The sequence below is a fragment of the Esox lucius genome, chromosome 7, assembly GCF_011004845.1.
Source record: "Esox lucius isolate fEsoLuc1 chromosome 7, fEsoLuc1.pri, whole genome shotgun sequence".
Classification (NCBI taxonomy): Eukaryota; Metazoa; Chordata; class Actinopteri; order Esociformes; family Esocidae; genus Esox; species Esox lucius.
Genome location: NC_047575.1, coordinates 48,556,364 through 48,580,465, shown reverse-complemented (window position 1 = coordinate 48,580,465; position 24,102 = coordinate 48,556,364). Strand labels below are relative to the sequence as shown.

The window sequence follows — 24,102 nt, the reverse complement described above, 5'->3', positions numbered from 1 at the left end:
TTGATTAATTAGGTGGCGTTTCTACACATTAAGAATATTTGTTATTGTTAATAATAGTGTTGTTTGTAATACATTTGACAGTTATTTGCATGCGTGTGATTGGGAATACTTACTGTAGAACAATGTGTTGTTGTTTTGTTTTCTTTGCTTTACATAAAATTTTTTCAAGCCTAAGATCGCATACCAAGTCCAAATGTTATCCAAGGCCTACCACTCGCAAATAATGACAAAATAAAGGCCACAATGTAAGTCCACTTTGACATACTTTATTTTGTTACCGGTGTGTTACAAGTGAATTCTTCGTTTAATTAAACCAATAGTATAATCAGAAGTGCAACTTTCATTCAACATTTTATTTCAGTCATATTAAATGGCCTATTACTCATTCAACATTCATATATAACCTAAAAAATCAGTCAATTACAGCCAATCATGTCCAGAACTGTAACTCCAATAAAAATATTTCAAGGCACTTCAATGATAATACTCAAGTGCAACTAGATGTAATTTAAAGAAATGTGTTTCTCTTGCCACAAGTTTGCCAATGCTGGCCAAACTGAACCAACGCAAGTGTAGTTTACTAAAATGTTGTTAGGCAGCATTCATAAACTAGAGCCAGGCAAACACTAGAGTTGAGGATTCATTACATGAATGCCTAATCTCCAATGATAAAATAAATAACTGTGAAGCGCTGAGGACAAGCCAAACTCAAATAAAGTTACTGGAAAAACAATAAATGCAAGGAAGTAGCCTACTGCAATCCTGACAGCTCCTGGTAAAGTATGGTGAAGTCAAGCATTAACTATGAATGGCTCTGAGGCGTTAACGCAATATATTGCAATATTTTTTTACCGGCATTAGTCTCAGTATTTTAAATTCGTTAACGCTTTAACTTTGACAGCCCTAATAAAAAGTTCAATGATAAATTACATTACAGTTGGTCACATCTTGCTTCAAATCTTTTTTTTTTACCTTCCCTTTTCCACTTCTCCTTTTCTCTTTTTTCTCTCTCTCTTAACATGTTATCAGTCACACGTTGTCAGTCTGTCTATCCAAAGTGAATGAAGCCAGGTCAAGTGACTGTCAGAGGGCTACTTGTTTGGGGTCGGCCATAGGGTCGTGCCAGGCCCAGTTGGCAGTGCTGAAACAGATAATGTGAGGTATGGACAGCAATTCATGATGAGTGGTTGTGTTGTTCAAGTGTAAATGGTATTCTATCAAGGTTAACACACAGTTAGTTTACCAAGAGAATAATTACAATTATAATTACAATTAAAACCAGATAACTGTTGTATTGTGCTTGTATATCAAACAGCTAAGTAGTCAAGGAGAATCTGCTGTACATATGTGTTTAATATTTACATGTTTATTGAATTAATTGGAATAGAAAATATTGAAACAGAATCAACTGGAATTTCAGAACGACAACACAAATCGATTTGTCTCACACCTTCAGTCATTTTCGTCAACGCTGACAGGTACCCCAAAGCCTGAGGCCAGTAACATCATAAAGATTATGGGAGGTTATGGTATGTGAACAAACTGCATTTTTGTTATTAAGGAGGTAACTGACTGTCCTTTAGGAACAGAGAGACACAGGCAGAGAGGGAGTGATGGGGAGGCTCAGAAAAGTGAACAATATCATATAAGAGTGACACAACTGAAGAGATACTGGTTAAGATATCGGTGAAAAGGTAAGACACATTTTTTATATGATTTAACAAGTGTTTTGGTTTGAACTATGAAATTCAATGAACAAACTCAGATTTACGACATGGTCTTGGTAAAATGACTTGAGAGGGGAAGGGCGCTGACATGTTAAAAGCAGGAGACAGTCAGTATACACAAAAGACACAATAACAACAGTGCAGTGCATCACATAACGTAGTTAGGCAGTGCATCACATAACGTAGTTGGGCAGTGCATCAAATGATGTAGTTAGGCAGTGCATCACATCACGTAGTTAGGCAGTGCATCACATGATGTAGTTAGGCAGTGCATCACATGATGTAGTTAGGCAGTGCATCACATAATGTAGTTAGGCAGTGCATCACATAACGTAGTTGGGCAGTGCATCACATGATGTAGTTGGGCAGTGCATCACATAACGTAGTTGGGCAGTGCATCACATGATGTAGTTAGGCAGTGCATCACATGATGTAGTTAGGCAGTGCATCACATAATGTAGTTAGGCAGTGCATCACATAACGTAGTTAGGCTGTGCATCACATCACGTAGTTAGGCAGTGCATCACATCACACAGTTAGGCTGTGCATCACATCACGTAGTTAGGCAGTGCATCACATGATGTAGTTAGGCAGTGCATCACATGATGTAGTTAGGCAGTGCATCACATGATGTAGTTAGGCAGTGCATCACATGACGTAGTTAGGCAGTGCATCACATCACGTAGTTAGGCAGTGCATCACATCACGTAGTTAGACAGTGCATCACATAACGTAGTTAGGCAGTGCATCACATCACACAGTTAGGCAGCTCATCACATCACATAGTTAGTGGAGCAAGTTGTCACTGCTCATCTCACATCCCACCTTTAACCTCTATAAACCTTTCCAATCCGGCCTCGGCTCCAAACACAGCACAGAAACTGCACTACTGAAAATCGACCAATGACATTTTGACTCTGCTGACTCTGGCTTCCCCACACACCTTTGACACCATCAACCGCTCCACCCTCCACATACCTTTGACACCATCAACCGCTCCACCTTCCACACACCTTTGATACCATCAACCACTCCACCTTCCACACACCTTTGACACCATCAACCACTCCACCCTCCACACACCTTTGATACCATGAACCGCTCCACCTTCCACACACCTTTGACACCATCAACCGCTCCACCTTCCACACACCGTTGATACCATCAACCGCTCCACCTTCCAAACACCTTTGACACCATCAACCGCTCCACCTTCCACACACCTTTGATACCATCAACCGCTCCACCTTCCAAACACCTTTGACACCATCAACCGCTCCACCTTCCACACACCTTTGATACCATCAACCGCTCCACCTTCCACACACCTTTGATACCATCAACCGCTCCACCTTCCACACACCTTTGATACCATCAGTACTCCCATGGCATAACTGGCACTGCCCTCTCCTGGCTCAACTCTTATCATTTTGACAGACATCAATACATTTCCATAAACAACTGCAAATCCTCCACCATTTCCATTTACCCACAGGGTCCCCCAGGGCTCAGTGCTCAGTCCCCTCCTCTTCATCCTCTTCATCCTCTACCTGATTCCTCTTGGACCGATCCGCCGCCGTCATGGCCTACAGTTTCACAGCTACCCTAATGACACTCAAAACTATCACCTCTAAACATTCATACAAGCCCCCATAAATTCCAGACTAAACACTCATCCATGCCTTCATAACATCCAGACAAAACCCTCATCCATGCCCCCATAACCTTCAGACTAAACACTCATCCATGCCTTCATAACATCCAGACAAAACCCTCATCCATGCCCCCATAACCTTCAGACTAAACACTCATCCATGCCTTCATAACATCCAGACAAAACCCTCATCCATGCCCCCATAACCTTCAGACTAAACATTCATCCATGCCTTCATAACTTCCAGACATGATTACTGCAACAGCATCCTCTATGGTTCAACCAACAATATAATTAAATGAACGTCAATATGGCCAGAAATACGTTGCCTGCACCGAGATCACATCACCTCTGTTCTCCACAACCTCCATTTGCTCCCAGTTAAATATAGGATTCATTTTAAAATCCTACTCACCACCTACAAAGACATGTGAGTCTCGTCACAGTCAAAACTAATTATGCATTACGATTTGTTCAGGATAGACAAAGACTTCACTTGCTACTACCTTCAGTAGCTGTGTTATAGTAAGCCTAAAATTAAATTGTTTGCTGTTATACTGCAACTATTTCAGGTGGATTTTCGAATTACGCATTAAGATTTGTTCAGGATAGACAAAACTTTCTCTGGCTACACAATTCTGTCGTCTTTTCACTTGATGAAAAAGTCAGTTATCATCACATATATTGATAGTTATTGTATCAATGACATTCATAATTTAACTGGGACAGACTATGCCCACATGTTCATGGAAAGTGATTCTCAAAAATAACTCTAAAACGGCAGAGGACCCGGTGGGAACGGAACCACCACCCCCGGGATGAAATACTCATAGAAGAACACCCTGACCTACCCTAGAACAAGTGGTATGGAAGGAAATATTTGTCGCCTTTAGGAATTACAGAGGTGACACGAAATATGGCAGGTGCTGCCCTCCATATTCCATGTCCCTGTCAATCAAACAGTGTTTTCTTTCAGATAATGTCTTGAGATGTTTCCTGTCACTTTTTCACCAACACTTTCAACAGGTTCACCTCATTTCAGAGTAGATTGTTATAAAAAAATATATATATACATATATTACTCTCAATAACTGGGACAGACTTTGCACACATGTTCATGGAAGGTGATTCTCAGAAATAACTCTAAAAAGGGGAAGGACCCAGGGGGAACTGAACCACCACCCCCAGGATGAAATGCTCATAGAAGAACCCCCTGACCTAATCTAGAACGAGTGGCACTAATGGAAATATTTGTCGCCTTTATGGATTACATAGGTGACACGAAATATGGCAGGTGCTGCCCTCCATATTCCTTGTCCCTGTCAATCAAACAGTGTTTTTTTTCAGATAATGTCTTGAGTTGTTTCCTGTCACTTTTTCACCAACACTTTCAACAGGTTCACCTCATTTCAGAGTAGATTGTAATAAAAAAAAATTTAAAAACTATTTCTGTCAATAACTGGGACAGACTATGCCCACATGTTCATGGAAAGTGATTCTCAAAAATAACTCTAAAGAGGTAGAGGACCCGTGGGAACTGAACCACCACCCCTGGAATAGAATGCTCATAGAAGAACCCCCTGACCTAACCTAGAACGAGTGGCATAAACGGAATTATTTGTCGCCTTTATGGATTACATAGGTGACATGAAATATGGCAGGTGCTGCCCTCCATATTCCTTGTCCCTGTCAATCAAACAGTGTATTTTTTCAGATAATGTCTTGAGATGTTTCCTGTCACTTTTTCACCAACACTTTCGACAGGTTCACCTCATTTCAGAGTAGATTGTAATAAAAAAAAATAACAATTTCTGTCATTAAAGAAAAGTGTTGTGCCATGAAACGAAATCGTTTTGGCAGTGTAAAGTTCACCTTCAGTCCCGCTAGCAATTGCTCAATTCTTATGACTATTCCAAGTACTAAGTTAGTAGATACCAGAATGCCTATTGCTGGCTAATTAGCTGTTAAAACGGCCAGTGTTAAAAGCCATACAGTTCATAGGTGCTAATTATGGTGGAGGTAAGCTTAATAAGAAACATTAATCAGTTTAACGCAATACATAATGGTGTCTAGCGAAATATTCAAATTTGGTGTGATGTTAATGCATGACAAAATGATCTAATATCAAGAAGCTATATCCCGCCCCTTTGTAGGAGTATTGTTCCGTGGTGTAGTGGTTAGACTACAAAAACCACTCATGTGGGCGACCCAGGTTAAAATCCAGCGAGGCCATCAACATTCATCATTTCTAATCGTGGGCCGGCTGACCTAGGCTTGCCTGGTTCCTTTTCTGGTTTTATTAAACATGGGTTATCATTAATCTATAGATAAGTTGTATACCTGGAGATAGTGATGGCCGTACAAGACTTCATTAATGTTCTATCAGCAGGATATTATGCTAGCACCGCAAACTCAGATTTTATTTTCAGAATAAAAGCCATCATTCAAATATATAAAGAAATATAGTTAACAATCTAGTTTGTACATTTTATGTTTAATGGCCATTACAATATTTTTCTTGTCTTTTGATTTTTACAGACTAGATATTGCCTTATAAATTTCAATGATGGCTTTTATTGTGTTAAAGAAAATCTGAGTATTGCCAGCATAATATCCTGCTGCTACAATAACACAAACCTAGCCTCGTTCCGCCATAACTACCTAGAGATGTTTTCTTATTTAACCGTTAACATTGGTACTTTTCTAATTTTGCAATAAATTGATTGCTTTTCAGGTATGCATGAGTAATTTAGCTATATATGTTATTTACAGGTAGATGGGTTCATAGTTATACATGAGCTATGTGTGTGTTATTTATAGGTAGATGGGTTGATATTCAGTTATACATGGGCTATGTGTGTTATTTATAGGTAGATGGGTTGATATTCAGTTAAACATGAGCTATGTGTGTTGTTTATAGGTAGATGGGTTGATATTCAGTTATACATGGGCTATGTGTGTTATTTATAGGTAGATGGGTTGATATTCAGTTATACATGGGTTATGTGTGTTATTTATAGGTAGATGGGTTGATATTCAGTTATACATGAGCTATGTGTGTTGTTTATAGGTAGATGGGTTGATATTCAGTTATACATGGGCTATGTGTGTTATTTATAGGTAGATGGGTTGATATTCAGTTATACATGGGTTATGTGTGTGTTATTTATAAGTATATGGGTTGATATTCAGTTATACATGGGCTATGTGTGTTATTTATAGGTATATGGGTTGATATTTAGTTATACATGGGCTATGTGTGTGTTATTTATAGGTATATGGGTTGATATTCAGTTATACATGGGTTATGTGTGTGTTATTTATAGGTATATGGGTTGATATTTAGTTATACATGGGTTATGTGTGTGTTATTTATAGGTATATGGGTTGATATTTAGTTATACATGGGTTATGTGTGTGTTATTTATAGGTATATGGGTTGATATTCAGTTATACATGGGTTATGTGTGTGTTATTAATAGGTAGTTGGGTTGATATTCAGTCATATATGGGACATGTTGCATCATTGTGTTGTTGTCCATTTAGAAGTTGCCATTTGACAATCAATTGGTTGTGATTATAAAGTTATATGGTCAATGTCATCATTTAGCAGACATTACAATCAGTCACATGAATTACATCGCCCTTCAGCAGACTAGCTCAGGAGTGTTTGTAGGTCGGACGGCAGGCCATAACAGAAGGTCCCAGGTCCATCCAGTAGTGTCTACCTGGAAACATTACCTAGGAATTGTGCATCGCAAACAAAACAACGAAAAAACTAAGAAAAAAACATAATGGATGCATGTTGATTTATTTTAAATTTGAATGCATGGATTTGCCAATTCACTGAATCCATAACGGTTTTATTTTTACAAGGATCAGTTAACCTCAAACTGGAAATAACTACAGTTCCAGTACTCATTAAGACTGTACAGAGATGGTTTTTGCCAGTTTTATTAGACCATGCCTAACAAGTAATTTCAGATTATTTACACAAGTCATCTATATTTTACATATTATTGCCCTTGAGATTTACAGGAGAAAATTTACGTATTCAAGATTTTATTCATATGGCCTGGGTTCCCAAAATACAAATTAACCTAATCCTGAACCAATTAAGAATATTACTTTAATATCTTTTCAGTCCAGGACTGGGTTAAATTAACATCCATGGAAGATACTGACAAGGTCACCATGAAACCCTTCAGGTTTTATTAATGGCCATCTCTCACACCCAAATGGTCATGTTCTATAGAAATGTAAAAAAAAAAAAAAAAACAAGTAACAGAAAATGAGAAAACACAGATCAACAACAGGACGGTCTCCTTATCTCAGTGCAAGCAGACATCGTTGGTCCCAATAAGACCTCCATTCTCCTGAAGCGTTGTTCACCATTTCCCACATAAGATAAGTAAAGGCATGAACTACAGAGTGTTTATATAGGATGTTTTACAACTGTTTTTTCTTTTTCCAAAGTGCCTGAACAAGGGGCCACTTCAGGAGGAAGAACTGATGATTGAGACTTGGTCAGGGATGGCAGGTAGTAGAGTAGATGAGGATCAGGAGGTGCCGTCCCTTCAACCTCTCAAAAAAGGCCTCACAGATAAAGGTCAGGGTTCAAAGTAGGCATACATCCCAAACGTCACCCAAATCCTTATCCAGTGCCTTCCTTCTCAATGGGGTTCCAAAGTAGGGGGATGATTTTAAGGGTCAAAGTGGAGAAGGCAGTCATGGGTCTGTGAAGAACAGAGTGACTCCAAAGTCCTCCTTGTAGAGATCCCAGGTCTTGGCCTTGTGGGGGTTGTCCAATTCTTCTCTAGACAGGAATAGTCTGGGAGGAGAAAACAGACAGACATACAGATTAACCTCTGAATGTAAGTTGGGAAAAAATGCAAAGACCTCCTAAGTCATTTGCTAACTGGGGCTCAGAACTGACTGACATACATACTTGTTGTTTTCTATGAAGGAGGTGTTGAACCAGAAGTAGAAGGGACAGTCTTCATAACCTTTAGGTAGACCCTGGCATCAGAGAGATTGAAAATGTTTTTAGCACCAGTGTTACATGCCTTTTAAAAACATTTCCTCTGTGTTCCATTTCATGTGCAATGTCAAAGGACACAAGCTAGTTAGTTGTTACATCCCAAATCTTCCCCCTAAACGTGCATACAAGTGTTACATTATAGACGCCTCCCCCCTGAACATGTGTACCAGTGTTACATTATGCCCAGCACTCACAGCAGAGGACTCAAACATGACCTTGACGTCGCCATTGACAACAGGCCCCTCCTGAAGGCTGATCACCACTGCATTGGTACCCGCATCAGGAAACACCTGGGACAGATTAACCAATTAACACCTGGGACAGATTAACCAATTAACACCTGGGACAGATTAACCAATTAACACACCAGGAAACACTTGGGACAGATCAACCAACCAAATTAAACATCAAGCAATTACTAAGTCATATAATGTTGAGAATCAACCCCTTCACAACCAGCCAGGTGAACACTCTCCAGGAGGTAGGCATATCATTATCCAAGTCTACCACAAAGAGAAGACTCCACGAGAGCAAATACAGGGGGTTCACCACAATGTGCAAACCATTCATAAGCCTCAAGAATAGAAAGGCCAGATAAGACGTTGCCAAAAAACATCCAAAGAAGCCAGCCCAGTTCTGGGACAGCATTCTTTGGACAGATTAAACTAAGATCAACCTGTACCAGAATGATGGGAAGAAAAAAAAGTATAGAGAAGGCTTGGAAAGGATCATCCAAAGCATACCACAATCTGTAAAACACAGTGGAGGCAGTGTGATGGCATGGGCATGCATGGCTTCCAATGGCACTGGGTCACTAGTGTTTACTGATGATGTAAAAGAATACAGAAGCAGCTGGATGAATTCTGAAGTGTATAGGGATGTATTGTCTGGTCAGATTCAGCCAAATTCAATGAAGTTGATTGGACGGTGCTTCACTTCACAGATGGACAATGACCCAAAACATACTGCGATGCAACCCAGGAGTTTAAGGCAAAGAAGTGGAATATCACCTGATCTGAACCCAATCCAGCATGCATTTCAATTGCTGAAGACAATTTAAGGCAGAAAGACCCAAAAACAAAACTGAAAACAGCTGCAGTAAAGGCCTGGGAAAGCATCCCAAAGGAGGAAACGCAGCATTTTGTTACGTTCATGCGTTCCAGACTTCAACCAAACATTGTCGGCAAAGGATTCTCAACATAGTCTAAAAAATAAACATTTCATTTGATTGTGTTAATATGTCCAATGAAATAAGGGGACTGTGAATGAAAATGGTTGCAATTACAAATGTTTCATACAATATTTTTGTTCAACCCACTGAATTAAAGCTGAAAGTCTGCACTTCAACTGCATCTCAGTTGTTTAATTTGAAATCCATTGTGGTGGCGTACGGAGTCAAAATTTTGAATATTGTGTCAGTGTCCAAATATTTCCAGACTCTGGAATGTTCTGTACAGGTCCCCAGCAGGAATCAAACCCACAACCCTGGCATTGCATACCCAGTGAGCTATGGATGACTCCTTACCGTGCAGTTCTGTTGTTTGGCACAGACACACTGGAAAACCAGGTCCTTCCTCACAATGATCTTCACCTTCAAGTCACTGCCATTTCCTTTACCCACACCTTAAACAAACACGCACACACAAGTTTGTACAGCAACCCCCATGGAGACCAGAAAATACAAATTGCACGCTCCTTTGTCCTAATCTTAACCCTAAACCTAACCCTAACCTCAATAAAGTAACATTTATGCCTAAACTTTACCTAGATGTAATGCCTAACCTTAACCAACAACACCTGGACCTTAAAGAGACCCCAATTAACTATAAAATAAATTGTAAGTTTGACCCTGAGCCAGAAATTGGCAAAATGTCCCAATGAGTCATATTTTTTCTGGTTTTACTATACTCATTGGGACATCTGGTCACCATGAGTTTAATTAGACCACACACACACACACACACACACACACACACACACACACACACACACACACACACACACACACACACACACACACACACACACACACACACACACACACACACACACACACACACACACACACACACACACACACACACACACACACACACACACACACACACACACACACACACGTGGCCTCTCACTTACTGGCCCAACACCGTAGACCATTAGGTTACCCTGACGTTACCCAGGTTACCCTGACGTTACCCAGGTTACCCTGACGTTACCCAGGTTACCCTGACCCCCCAAAAACGTGACGTGCTACAAAACTGATTTTACTGTAGAGAATGAATATTCAATCAAAACCTGCTATGGAGTGGATGCGGATGCTCTTGATCTTCAGGCTCCGTTCTGGAGGAAGTTGTCTATTGAACTTAGTCTTCATCACTTCATAGTAACCCACGTACCTGCTCTGTAACACACACACACACATATTGGTGTACCTCCTCTACGAACAGAGACACAGACCGACATTGAGCGAGAAGGCTAAACCAAGGCTGGGCTAGGTAACACACCAAACCAGCCAGTCACAGGAATGAAGTTATACTACTTAACCTGGTCTAGTAGGAAAGGTAACATCTGAGTACCTGAGATGGGGTCTCAACTCCCTGGAACTTGGAACTGCGGCTTTTGTCAGTTCTCCGCTCTCCAAAGTAGTCCAAGCTGTCCTGTGGGACATTATAGAGAAACTGTTATTGTAGCACGGGGTTAGTCCCTGGAACAAGCTCCCCAGTAGGTCTCAGTAACAGAGTTAGTCCCTGGAACAAGCTCCCCAGTAGGTCTCAGTAACAGAGTTAGTCCCTGGAACAAGCTCCCCAGTAGGTCTCAGTAACAGAGTTAGTCCCTGGAACAAGCTCCCCAGTAGGTCTCAGTTACAGGGTTAGTCCCTAAAAGAGATGTTGAGTTATTCAGAAAAATGTGACATAATACCTGAACCTGGTAGTTGTCCTACCTGAGCACTCTCAAACTGGTCACTGTCAATGAGCCAGGTACACACCAGGGTCCCTGTACGACCTGTGGGAGCACACAACCATCATCCACCGGTCACCCCACCACCTCATCCCCATTAGGGATGATTACAACTTCATATGCTGGCTGCACCTACAGTAGATCACCAGCAGAGGGCATAAGTCACCTCTTCCTCCTTTACAGGGTATATATAGTCACCTTTTCCTCCTTTACAGTGTATAGCAATGACATTTCTGGGGTCGGCTGCCATCCACTCCCTCACACTGGCTGTGTACTTCAGCATGTCCCTAAGATGAAGAGCAGGCATGTTGAACAGTGGCAGACAAGGAAGAAACATGTGGTGTAACACTGAGGAAACAGTAATTATCCTTCCTCCTGAAACACTCAGCACCACACACACTCTGTTGTTCCACTTTGGGAGATGAACACATCCCCAGACGAACAAAAAAAAAAACAAACATGCATCGACAGGAAACAGGCCGCTCTAATCACTATAACCCCACCCACCCACCCACACAACTCACTCTAAAGAGGGTACGTTGTGGTCGTCGATAAACACCCGTTCTACTCTGTAGTGGAAGAACTGGGGGTCGTATCCTTTCTCACCTGGAGGTAAAACAATCATACACATGGACACCCTATAATTACAGGCCTGAATATGTGGTGTAATAACAGAATTGCCTGGATGCTTTCAACACGGCCCTGCCTACTTGGTAGTAGACTGGGATGTGTTCACTTACTGCAGAGGTTGAACACTTTGTAGTGGTCTTCATGTTTGGTGTCTAGGAACCTAGCAACCTCCTGAGAGCAGCAGAGAGAGATGGTGTTATGGAGATTTAGGAGTCATGGTGTGGGGTGTGTCTCTCTCTTACCCTGATTGGGTTCCGGTAGAGGGCTTGTTTCCCAGAGGAGGGGAAAGACATGGCAATGACGCGATCTGAAGCAGGAGGAGAGGTCAGAGTTAGGTAGGTGTGTCTTTAGTCTCACCTCTGACATACATAGGGTCAAAGGGTGTGGGCTGCGGTCTCACCTGTGACATAGGTGAGGTCAAGGTCAAAGCCATCCTTCTGATAGCGACGTTTGTTCTCAGACACCTGCCATGCACAGAGGTCAAGGATTAAAACTCACAAGTCATTTTAGACCACAGAAACAATGATTAAAATCCACATCAAGATCCCAAAACATCAGTATTTGATAGGCATATCTTGTGCTGATAAGTGGTCAGTCCCAATAATGTATTTTCTCTTCCCAACTGAGTTAAAGGAGGATCACAATGTCCTGTGTTTAAGAATTTAATTAAATGGGATTATAACCCCTCAAATTATGATAGAAACCATAAGGTCATCTGATTAAATCCCAAGGGCGATGGGCAAAAATGTGGAGGATGGAGCAACACCCTCATATGTTTTTCTTAATTTTTTTTCTATTTTATGGTTATTTACTATCCATTAACAGATTAGTAGGATATCCATTTACATGCATCTCCTCTGCACTATAAAAATCCTATAACATGATTGTGCCTTATTGTATATCATCATTTTAAAACGGAGTGGCTGCAGTTCCATTTACACACATCTCTCTGTTTCTGTGCCCCAGACCAAATGTAATGCATTAGTTGTTTTGGTTTGGTAGATGTTTAAAACAGACACCACCAGGTGGTGCCAAGGAAGCCATAGATAATGCTTGTTAAAATCATAAAACTTCCCACAAATCTTCATGTTGGTTTATAACAGAAATAGGTAGAGAAACTTCCCAAAGCCTCTCAGCATGCATCCTTGCTCTAGACACCTCAAATCCCTGGAAAAGTATTCTTTGATTATTCATGGAATTGTATACTCTCTTTACTTATAATGTATGAGTCCCATTCATTTGTAACTCCTTGGAACCAGCCATCATAATGAATGAGACCCGTTCATTTGTAACTCCTTGGAATCAGCCATCATATGGTTCAAAACCCAGTTCCACCAAGAATGACAATCACTGTGTTGCCATGGACATGACCTCACCATCCTCCTGGTGACCTTCTCCAGCTCCTTCTTCTGAGAGGCTAATCTGAAGATCCTGACCAAGATTATAATCCTCAGAAAACGCAGGAACGTTACCACCCTGAGAAGAGCAAGAATGACGATGGTTATTCACTATGAAGAGGCTGTTTCCGAGTTAAGGCAACTGGGTACCCGGCCCGGGTCAACAGGGTACCTGGGTATGAGGCTGGGGCCGTTCAGGTCAGAGAAGGTGTAGATCATGTTGACGCCCAGGGTGATTATAACTATACAGGCATCTATACTGTTCAGTCGGGAGCTGAAATACACCTTGAACCTAAATCACAAACAACCAAAACATAAGACACACAAACACAGATTACACAAGCACACAGGCTCCACCAAACTCTGTACCCCATAGTTTTTCGCCTTGGCAGCCGGCTAAATAATCAAGTTTTTCTTTTAACAACATTTAGCAGTGTAGTACTTGGGACAGAGTTGAACTCATCAGTGCATTCCAGGAGGGCCTGCTGTCCAAATAAGGGCAAACCACTTCCTGTGTATCACTTCCTGTTCATCAGCATATGATCAGTAAGCGAATTGGACCACCGCGGCTGAGTCACAACCCCGCTCTCTCCATCTCAGTAGGTCTCTCAACTTTCACTTTGTCAGACTTTCTGTCTCATCTTTTTTACGTTCATGTACTCTGAGAACAGCCTGCCTCTCACCCCTCCACATAGACCCGCAGCAACACATCAGCGAGGAAGAAGAGCGCGATGAGGAGGGAGACCGTTTCGAGAGCTTCCCCCACCCCTCTGCTGCGAGACGGCAGGGACAAGTCTACGATCACCAGCACCACATCCACAATGATCAGCACCACACCGAAGATCCTGTAGCACAAAGACAAACTAGGATTAGACAAATGACCACTAATAATACTACATAAAGATAGAGGCAGAATACATGGAGACCAGGCCATATTACCATTTCCAAGAGCAGTATAAACCACATTACACAACCCTGTTCCGCTAACCTCAGGACCAAATCATCCAATCAGAATAAACCACATTACACAGTCCAAACAAAGTTACCTCCGGGAAAACAAAAAATGCTTCAATTCTAAAATACTTCTGTAAACCTAAAGACCTCTGGGGGAGTATGATGATCTAATTCACACAACCTTCTGCGGGACTCCCAGGGACAAAACGCCACAACCAGGATGTAACTGCCTGTTACTCAGGGGCATGAGAGCTTATTTTACCTGTTAAATGATGGTTGTTTATTAGACTTGCTATGCAATGAACGGAGAGAAATCCCCATCAGCAGCAAAGGGTGCTTACCGGAATCCAAAGGACATGACAAAAGGAGCGATCTTCTTCCGAATACGTCTGTAGAAAGGGGAGGAGACCAACTAATGATCAAAAGCTCAAAACAGCCACTCAGTGTACAGTATATTGATGTGATGTTATTAGGTCCAACACGGGCATGTGCGTCTACTTACTGGTACATGGTGTCAGGTCCAACACACTCATCCTTCCCATCATCTATTTTCACCGTAGCCTCCTCCAGCGTATCAACCTTCTCAACACTACAGACAGATGGACACCTAGTAAACCTGGGTCCCCTACAGACTTGCACAGTTTACATGAATTTAAGTTATGGAGAAAAGTGGATGACAGTAAAACAAAAGCATTTTCCCCAGTTAGTTTTAACAGTTATTTTACCTGGTAAGGATACTAAGAACACATTTACTTGTATACACAAAGATCTGGCTAAAATGACATGACCATTCATGGGGTAAAAGAGCTCTGGAAAACATTGAGACCACTGCACCTTTTCTATCCTTTCCAAAAAGTTGAAAAGGAAGGTTTTGAGAGAGGAACAGAAGCGTTCAATTTGCAGCGGTCTCTAAACTTTAACCCTTCTGTTCCTCACTCAAAAACCTTCCTTTTCACCTTTTTTGGAAAGGAATGAAAAAGTTGCAGTGGTCTCTTAATATTTTCCCGAGCTGTATTTAATTTCAGCTAGATTGACTTTACAGCCTAGTGTAGTTTTTCATTGACTGTTTTCAAACATTGGAGTAAAACCTGCCTAAACTTGGCATTCTGATCAGAAATAATTTTGAACTAAGCTTGTGAGGTATTTAAGTTGCTTATGCCTGGAGCCGGCCCTGGTAAGACATGAATATCGTTGCTCTACTCCGATTTACTAGTTTAGTTTAAAGCCCAAACTGACTCAACTGGTCAGGGAATCAAACACTTCCACTGAAGCAGGTGTTCCAGCTGAGCGTTAAAACAGATGTATGAAACCTCTGTAGAATTTACATGTTGGGCCATTTAAAGTTGTGCACCAGCCAGCTAGTACAGAATGAAAGCTACATCTCTACTTGAAACAAGGTCTATCAGAAACAGCTGATACATGATCAAACCAGGAAACACAGGAAGAAGCTGCGGACATCAGCAAAGAGGATGTCAGTTAACACAACACCACTCCACCCTGCACTGACCACTCATTGACATCATCCTTTCACTGCCCGGCAGGAAGACTCCTTCACTGCCCGGCAGGAAGACTCCTTCACTGCTCTGCGTTTCTTTAAGTCATCACTGACCAACGGGCAATATAAAGGCATGAAGAATTAATGCAGGGCTGCCAATAATCACCACGTGTTGAGACCAGTAAAATCTGGAACATTAAATCACATCTGATGCAGTAGGTGATTTAAGCCTGAAATGGATTACAGGGTGACTTGTCTTTTCAAATGTCTTTTCAAATGCACAGGACATAAAACAATAAACCACTCTCCAGTTTAGTAGGTACCCAGATCTTGGATCGGGTTAACTTGAACGATTCTCGCCATTCTCCACTGACCTCTCCCATTAACAAGCTTTTGCTGAAACACTGACACCAACTGTGTTTTTGTGGAACAGCTCGGTAAACCTGAGAGTCTTCCATGAAAAGACAGTGGCCAGACATTTATGTGAATGAAACTGGTGCTTCTTCCACTGACAGTCATACCTCCCAAAGTCAGTGATGTCACTTTTCACCCATTCTATTGTACAGTAAATTAATGCCAAACTGTCTGATTTCTATAGCAAGCAATGGCCACCTGGCTCACCTTTATTATGAAGGATCTATTATAACCAATATGAATTACAAAATACTTCAGAATGTTTCTTCAATAAAATATAAAATTACAGATGTTTTCCAAAGATGTTTAACAAAAACAAGTGCATCTCCGTAAAACAGAGCACTGGGTGTTGTGACCTCAAAGACTTTTAAATGTCATGCTGTGTTATACAGACATTTTACAACAAGCAGAAATAACTCTGAAGACTACAACCACACCATCTAAAAACCTCAAAGGTTTTTTCAAGACTTGAGCACTTCTCTCAACAGAACATTTGTTATAGTTAGAAACAAGGTTACCAATTTTGGTTTGCTGAATATCAAGGTTATGTAAGAGAAATCGCCCACTGAACACCACACAAATGGTTAATAACATAAGCAAGTTGAAATGTCATCGCCAAAGCAGTGGCCAACACACTAAACCCTGGTCACTTCAGTTGTTACTCAATAAAACGGTTTTGTCTGACAGTCAGTTTAGTGTGTTGTTAACTCACCCATTAACTTCTTTGGAATCCAACCCTGGACTGAAATGAACAGCTGACATGATGATGACGGTCTGGCCTCGTTTTTCTCCCCTTTCCTGTCATAGAGAATAAGTCAACACATGACAGGCTGGGTCTGGAAAGGTGTCCAGGCATTAGCCAAATTAGTAGAATTGTGCACCACAAAAAATTATTACAAATGTTCATCAAAAACAAATAAACTGGAACATTCCTTTTGGCTGCTTCTAATACATTCAGATTTACCAGTGGCTTTGGTGACATTTTAAGTCAGTCCCTGAATATTTTGTATATGGCACCCGGTACCTAGTGGAATACCAAGGATTCCCAACCCTTGTAGTCCTCTCATTCATCAGTGACTAATTGAGACACCAGGTTTTGTCAATTAACTAGAAGGTTGAAACAAAACCCAGAAGAATTTCGTCAAACTCACCCCGAATTTGCTTACCTGTAGGTTCTCACTAACCTTAATTTAGTACACCCTATCCTACAAATGTCCAGGATGAAACGCTCAATCAGGTTAGTCTCAATTGCGGTTGGAGAGAAGACTTACAGGATGGTCTGTCTCCAGGAAAAGGGTTAGGCAGCCCTAACAGAGGGGAGATTTGGAACACAGACTGTGTTTAACAGAAACCACGGTCACCAAATCGTACCCTGTTCCTGAGACAGTACACTTCTTTCGACCAGAGTCCAGTGGACCATTGTCTGTGCAATCCAATTGCCAGAACCTTAACTAACCTTTAACTAATCTGAACACCGAACCTAGCCCTAAACTTAACATTTATCCTAAACGGATAAGCCAAAACAGGTCATTCTACATGGGGACAGGAAAGATTTACCCACTAGTCTCCCTGGTTTAACTCGTTTGAGGACGTTTTTGTGACGGTTTAGTAAAATCAGAACCAAGAAAACAAACTAAAACATCTCTGCAGAACTGAATAAGTTCCACAGACTGCTATTCGCCAATTCAGCTCTCGGATTAACATTAATTAGGATGGATGAGCTTGTCTGAGAAAAACAAAGTTCACAACGAACAGCTGGAAAGTTATCGCTAAAATTATTACAAACCAAATGACGCTCGGCAACATATAGAGGGCTGCGATGACGCTCCTTTTGATCTCTTTGTTTTCCCGTTAGTTCTTTCACTCTTTAGTCCCCCAACCGTTTTAACAAAACGAATTCCTTTATGACCGCCTCATAGTGGCCCGCACCGGTTTGATAGCCTACAGGACAGTGATTTAAAACAGCGTAGGTCTTGTGACTGCTAAGACAGTTCAAAGGTTGAACGTTGTATTTTTCCCCCATCGTATTCCTCCTCCGTTCTGCAAACGTTGCAAGTTTTCAACTTCCTGAAGCGAACGGGGTTCAGTTTGCAACACAACTCTTTTCCGTCCGCTGCCAATTCATCTGCAGGTCAATGAAAGGAGAGCTTGTTTGCTCATCCTCGTGTTGGTTGATTTAAGTTATTTTAGAAAAATTGCCTTTAGCGTTTCCAGGTTATTAACGTAAGTTTCGATGTGAATCTGTGTGTGTCAATATTTGACGTTGAAAACGTCCTCAGCTGCTCACGTAAAACGCTTTTTAGAAATACATCTGGAATCAATAATGGGAATGAATGGCTCTCCACCAACCCTTCTTCTGGGAAGACATCACAAATCACATACAAAATGTTAAATCAGGAATAAAAGGTCAATCTAAAAAGCCAACAGTGTCTGAACTCTTCTGTTTAAAATGTAGATAAATCATAACGTAGACTACAACGGCATATAAAGACATGTAGGCTACACTAGACAAAATAAAGTGGTATTTGAAGAATGTTGCGTCTAACACCTCTGCGTCCTATTTCTCGCCCTAGTCCCTACATAATGCAATAATTTTGACTCGGGTTAAACGTATTGGGGATGAGTAAAACAAAATGGGCTGTCTTTTGGGATAAGCCCACATCTCCGCCGAGAATTGACCGCAGTCACAGGTGGTCGACGAAGGCACAGATTCAGGATCAGTTTTTCCATACCAGTTTCCCAGCATGACCAGCAGGGTTTAAAAATCCCAACTGTTCTTAGACCTGAATTAGCGGGAACTCCATCGTTGTCTAACATAGAACATGCGGAACCGGGCGATCCCGTCAAGGGATGATAAATCACCAATAAAACGGGCACGTACTAGGACACACTGGACTTACAACATACTTTCCTTGGACCAACAGAAGAAACACTCTTGAAACTAAGGTAGGCTATGTTGTTATATCTATATAATCGTTATGTTAATATGCGAAAATCATCACTATCCCGGTATTTTTCAGGTAACACATTCTATTTAATGAAACCGAGTACACGCGTTACGTTTTATCAGCCTACAGAAAGTATTTTAACTATTTAAACAGTTAGTTTGAATATGTGCTAGGATCTCCCAGAAACCATTTGTGCTTTTTTTTTAGGATGTACTGCACCAAAAACGTATTGCAATTGTGAAATAGGCTTACGCTTGAAATACATTAAGTTGTTCTAGCGAAATCACAAATGTAAATGTGAACAGCCCTCTTGATATATATACGGTAAAGGGGTCAATTATCATTGATATTCTTTCATGTTCTTCATGAGTCTGTCTTCCTCTACATTTCTAATCGAAGATGACATCTCTGGTCCTTCTGCTGGCTCTGGTGTTGTGCCAAACCTTGGCTTCACCTCACCTTTCAGTAAGTATCCCACGCATCACTGTCGAGAAAATTCTGCCCAAATTTTAACCTCCTAGGAAAGCCTCTGTTTACGGATCGAGAAAACGATAAAATGTTTAGTTGTATGGTTTTGTGGATGATTGATTGCTTACTTAGTTACTCGACGTATTCATTGATTAACTGACGTCTCCCCTCCAAGGTGTCAGACCCGTGTGTTCTGGAACTGGAGGAGTTGAGACGTGATGTTCGCATTTTGGAGAATAAACTGCTGATAGGGGCATGGCAGCTCACACACCTGAAGACGCACAGTTTTATCCATCTTCCGCAATCCAGGTACAGTATATCACGATGTACCACATTACTCATAATGCTCTGTACCTTCTGAATGGTTTTCTCTTTCTACAACACTTCGTGTTACTCTACAACACTTCTTGTTACTCTACAGGCCCTGTAGTTGTTGGTACATTACTAATGATTTTATCCTGGGCCAACTGTTGATTCACTACCCCTGAACAAGACAGTTAACCCAAATGGCTGTTACTAAAAAATAAAATGACAAATACAAATAAATATTAGGTTCTGGCCCTAACTCTCACCGGTAGTACTTTTTAAAGCCAGTTGGTCAAATAGTGAATCAATTAATCAGTAATCACCTTCTCTATCCTAACACTCCAGCACCAACCTAACAGAGAGCTTCAAGACAGGAGTTCTAGATACTCTCCCTCCAGCAGGAAGCCTCACTGTGTATGACAGAGGTCAGAGATTCTTTCCTCCATGGTTTATCTCCCTGGGTAAAGAGCCACTCTGGTCACACACTCATCCATCTGTAATCTTCTTCCAGCTCAAAAAGTCACAATTTCCAAATACATAATTAGTTTAAAAGAGAAAATTAGAGTGACAGCTGATTCTATCCTATTGAAACACACAAGGAGATAGAGAAATAGCTGTGCATTTAGCAGTGTGTGTTTTTTGTAATGTCAATGGTGTGAGCGTGTGACTGGAGTCCACCTTTAAAATCAGCCTTTTCAATAGTACTGCTGACTAGCCAGAGGAGTTCAATATCTACCTCAGACATCTATCTCTTCCCTATCATCTTCTACTCCTCCAGACTGCTCTGAGCTGTTTGAGAGGCTGAGGCCCGCCTCCGGGTTTTACCGGATCAGACCCAGAGTGGACCAGGAGCCAGTCCTGGCCTTCTGTGACATGGAGGACGGAGGGGGTTGGACGGTTCTGCAGAGACGGAGACACGGCAGGGTGGACTTCAACAGGTGTGTGTGAGTCAGAGGCTAGTGAGTTTCTGCTACATGCCAGTGGTCTTGGGCAGCCTTGCCTTGTGCCGAAGAAGGTGACAGTCACATGCCTGAGTGTCAGAACACATGAAAACAACCATTATTCAACACCTGAATCGTATCTGAATGTTCAATAGATTTCTGCATTTAGATCATGCTGTTGGCCAGTCGGTCATGGCATCAGCATCCAGGCATTGAATCAGTGACTGTTCTCCACAGGGACTGGGTGGATTACAGAGACGGATTTGGAGATTTCAAGCTGTGGAACGACGAGTTCTGGCTTGGCAACGAACACATCCACTCTCTGGTGAAGGACGGTAAGACCTGGTGCTCTCAGAGTGCGAGTGTCGATGTAGGATCAGATCAGCCGTTTACGTGGGAAGGAGAGGGACTGCGTAGGCTGGTGGAAGAACTGATCCTGCATCAGCTCTGTACGAGACCGCTGACACAACTCATTCACTTCCTGGTTCTAGGAGGTGACACTTTAGTTTAGTTTGAGATCACTTCCTGTAAAGCCCCTGGCCCATGACCCACGGCAGCGGGAGGAAGCTTCAGGAAGTGAGGTTCCTGGTTTTAAGCCTCTCGGTTGGTTGTAAGCAGAGACGCACACAGTAAACTGGTCCAATGATGTTCCTTTTTCATGTGGTTCTGTTTGAGGTGAGAACCTGGTGAAGATCGATCTGATGGACTGGGGAGGACAGAGGAGACACGTCTACTACCAGAACTTCAAGATCGCAGATGAGAAGGTGTGTTGTGTGTGGTTTAACTCAGGTAAACAAAATCTCAAGCCATGTGACTTTTTTAATTTTCATCCTCTGATCATTCCCCTCCCACTCTTCCACTGTCCCTCCCACTCTTCCACTGTCCCTCCCACTCTTCCACTGTCCCTCCCACTCTTCCACTGTCCCTCCCTCTGTGTCTGTCTCTCCGCCCCCAGGACAGCTACCGCCTGTTTTACGGTCTGTATAGTGGAGATGGAGGAGATGCCCTCTCCGGTGGCACTGGAATGCTGGAGCAGTGGTCTGACTCTCTCAGCGGCATGCCGTTCAGCACCAGAGACCAGGTCAGTCACACAGCAGTAGACCCTCTGACCAGCAACCAGATGTTTGTTGGATCAAATCCCCAAGCCAGCATGGGGAAAAGCCTGTCGTTCTGTACGTACATTAGTCATTCTGTTGACCCTAAACTGCCCTGCTGTCGTCCTGTGTGGCATCCAGTCCCAACATTTTTTGGGGGGTTAAAAATTAAACTCACATGTTGTCCAAAATGGCGCCCAAATCCCTCTACTACATGTAGTGCAGTACCTTTGTCATGAGGGTTTAATCTGAGATGTACCCAGTATCAGCCCTGTCTGACCATGGCTCTTCCTCCAGGACCATGACCGCTATCTACAAGGCAATTGTGCTCAGGAGAACCGAGGGGGTTGGTGGTACAACAGGTGGGTAGCGCCCCTAGAGCTGATGACTGACTGCCCTCTGCCCCTCTCTCCCTCTCTCTCTCTGCCCCTCTCTCCCTCTCTCTCTCCATGGTCCTCTCTCTGACCCCTGCCTCTCTCTCTCTCCATGGTCCTCTCTCTCTCTCTCTCCATGGTCCTCTCTCCCTCTCTCTCCATGGTCCTCTCTCTGCCCCTCTCTCCTTCTGTCTCTCCATGGTCCTCTCATGGTCCTGTATAACAAGAAGGATAGTGTGTCTTTGTATTACAACAAGGATTGTGTATTGCTGTATTATGAGAGGGGTTGTGTGTATTGCTTTATTATAACCCGGCTTGTGTGTATTTATATTATAAAATGGGCTGTTTGTCATTGTATTATGAGAAGGGTTGTGTAGTGCTGTATTATAGGGGGGATGTGTGTTTTGTATAATGGCACACAGCCATTGGGTTAGGGTGTCACTGTATGATGAGAGGGGTTGTGTGTTGCTGTATTATGAGAGGGGTTGTGTGTTGCTGTATTATGAGAGGGGTTGTGTGTTGCTGTATTATGAGAGGGGTTGTGTGTTGCTGTATTATGAGAGGGGTTGTGTGTTGCTGTATTATGAGAGGGGTTGTGTGTTGCTGTATTATGAGAGGGGTTGTGTGTTGCTGTATTATGAGAGGGGTTGTGTGTTGCTGTATTATGAGAGGGGTTGTGTGTTGCTGTATTATGAGAGGGGTTGTGTGTTGCTGTATTATGAGAGGGGTTGTGTGTTGCTGTATTATGAGAGGGGTTGTGTGTTGCTGTATTATGAGAGGGGTTGTGTGTTGCTGTATTATGAGAGGGGTTGTGTGTTGCTGTATTATGAGAGGGTTGCTGTTTTCTCCCTCTCCTCTTTCTAGGTGTCATGCAGCCAATCTGAACGGGAAGTTCTACCGAGGCGGACCCTACCAGGGTCGTTATGACAACGGTGTGGTGTGGGGCACCTGGAGAGGCCTGTGGTACTCCCTCAGACACACGTCCATCAAGCTCCGGCCTCTGTTGACCCTGGACAGGGTGGCGGGCAGTGGTGCAGGCCCAGACGGGTAGAGAGCTCAGGAAACACTCCGGCTTCACGCAGTGCTAGGCCCCAGTGCTAGGCCCCAGTGCTAGGCCTCACAGTTAACCACATATCCATCTTCAGTAGGCAAGAATGGAGACAACCAGTAGAACTTTAAAAATACATTATTTTTATTTTGTTGTTTTTTTCCTGTTCACTCATTCTTTGTAAATAGATCAAAATTCAATCATTAATGTCTTCGCAGTTTCATGGTAGTTAACATTGAGCTCACAGTGGATGAATAATAGTTCATATGTGTATGAACTCAGTTGCATTAATACATTAATAAACCAGCATTTTAAACACGTTTCCCTGATAATTACTGATGATTATTCTGAAAAAAAATAAACTCATGCAGTAATCTTTGCTGAATACAAAATCAATACAGCAGTACACTGAAAACAAAGAAAACACACAAAAAAAGAATTGTGTGTTGCGAAAGTTCTCTTTGGGTAATCGCTTATAATACACATTCACCTAGTCCCTGAACAACACACACAAACACACACACACACAGACAGACACACCACATCAATTACCAATCTGCCTTCAAAACAGATCAATCACTGGGATGGCCTCCCTCCAATGCCTCACAGGGGCGGAGTCACTGGCTTGTTGTTGTCTCCCTGTTGCACACTTG

At 42.1% G+C, this 24,102-nt stretch overlaps 2 protein-coding genes across 6 annotated transcripts; one reads left to right on the top strand and one right to left on the bottom strand.

Annotated features, from left to right (window-relative positions):
- Positions 1–7,176: 7,176 nt before the first annotated feature.
- tpte (transmembrane phosphatase with tensin homology) lies at positions 7,177–18,723 on the bottom strand. 5 transcript variants are annotated; one of them, XM_013134776.4, is made up of 19 exons: positions 18,057–18,723; positions 16,983–17,068; positions 14,864–14,950; positions 14,703–14,750; positions 14,091–14,252; positions 13,580–13,699; positions 13,387–13,486; positions 12,411–12,474; positions 12,253–12,317; positions 12,121–12,181; positions 11,905–11,986; positions 11,579–11,667; positions 11,364–11,425; positions 10,999–11,079; positions 10,718–10,823; positions 9,948–10,045; positions 8,617–8,712; positions 8,330–8,400; positions 7,177–8,212 (listed from the first exon to the last, which is right to left on the bottom strand). In XM_013134776.4, exons 2-19 carry the CDS (start codon positions 17,030–17,032, stop codon positions 8,110–8,112), a joined length of 1,545 nt encoding a protein of 514 aa, XP_012990230.2. In that variant the 5' UTR covers positions 17,033–17,068; positions 18,057–18,723; the 3' UTR covers positions 7,177–8,109. The 5 variants fall into 5 exon arrangements, with proteins under 5 accessions (XP_012990230.2, XP_012990233.2, XP_019904241.2 ...); XM_013134779.3 differs by lacking the exon at positions 18,057–18,723 and adding an exon at positions 17,828–18,050; XM_020048682.2 differs by lacking the exon at positions 18,057–18,723 and adding an exon at positions 17,455–17,546.
- Positions 17,424–23,688, top strand: si:ch211-287a12.9 (fibrinogen-like protein 1). The gene is made up of 11 exons (XM_010871059.5): positions 17,424–17,507; positions 19,090–19,216; positions 19,618–19,683; positions 19,862–19,995; positions 20,338–20,417; positions 20,771–20,930; positions 21,171–21,268; positions 21,609–21,697; positions 21,889–22,014; positions 22,325–22,389; positions 23,266–23,688. Exons 3-11 carry the CDS (start codon positions 19,618–19,620, stop codon positions 23,450–23,452), a joined length of 1,005 nt encoding a protein of 334 aa, XP_010869361.1. The 5' UTR covers positions 17,424–17,507; positions 19,090–19,216; the 3' UTR covers positions 23,453–23,688.
- The last annotated feature ends 414 nt before the right edge of the window (positions 23,689–24,102 follow it).

Coding starts and splice junctions, on each gene's coding strand:
- tpte (XM_013134775.4), bottom strand. Junction 14,951..16,982: donor GATTCCAAAGAAGTTAATGG/GTGAGTTAACAA, acceptor ATCTGTCTGTAG/TGTTGAGAAGGTTGATACGC. Junction 13,700..14,090: donor CTGCGGGTCTATGTGGAGGG/GTGAGAGGCAGG, acceptor TTTGTGATTTAG/GTTCAAGGTGTATTTCAGCT.
- si:ch211-287a12.9 (XM_010871059.5), top strand. CDS start 19,618: ATGACATCTCTGGTCCTTCTGCTGGCTCTGGTGTTGTGCCAAACCTTG. Junction 21,269..21,608: donor CCACTCTCTGGTGAAGGACG/GTAAGACCTGGT, acceptor GTTCTGTTTGAG/GTGAGAACCTGGTGAAGATC. Junction 21,698..21,888: donor TCAAGATCGCAGATGAGAAG/GTGTGTTGTGTG, acceptor CTCCGCCCCCAG/GACAGCTACCGCCTGTTTTA.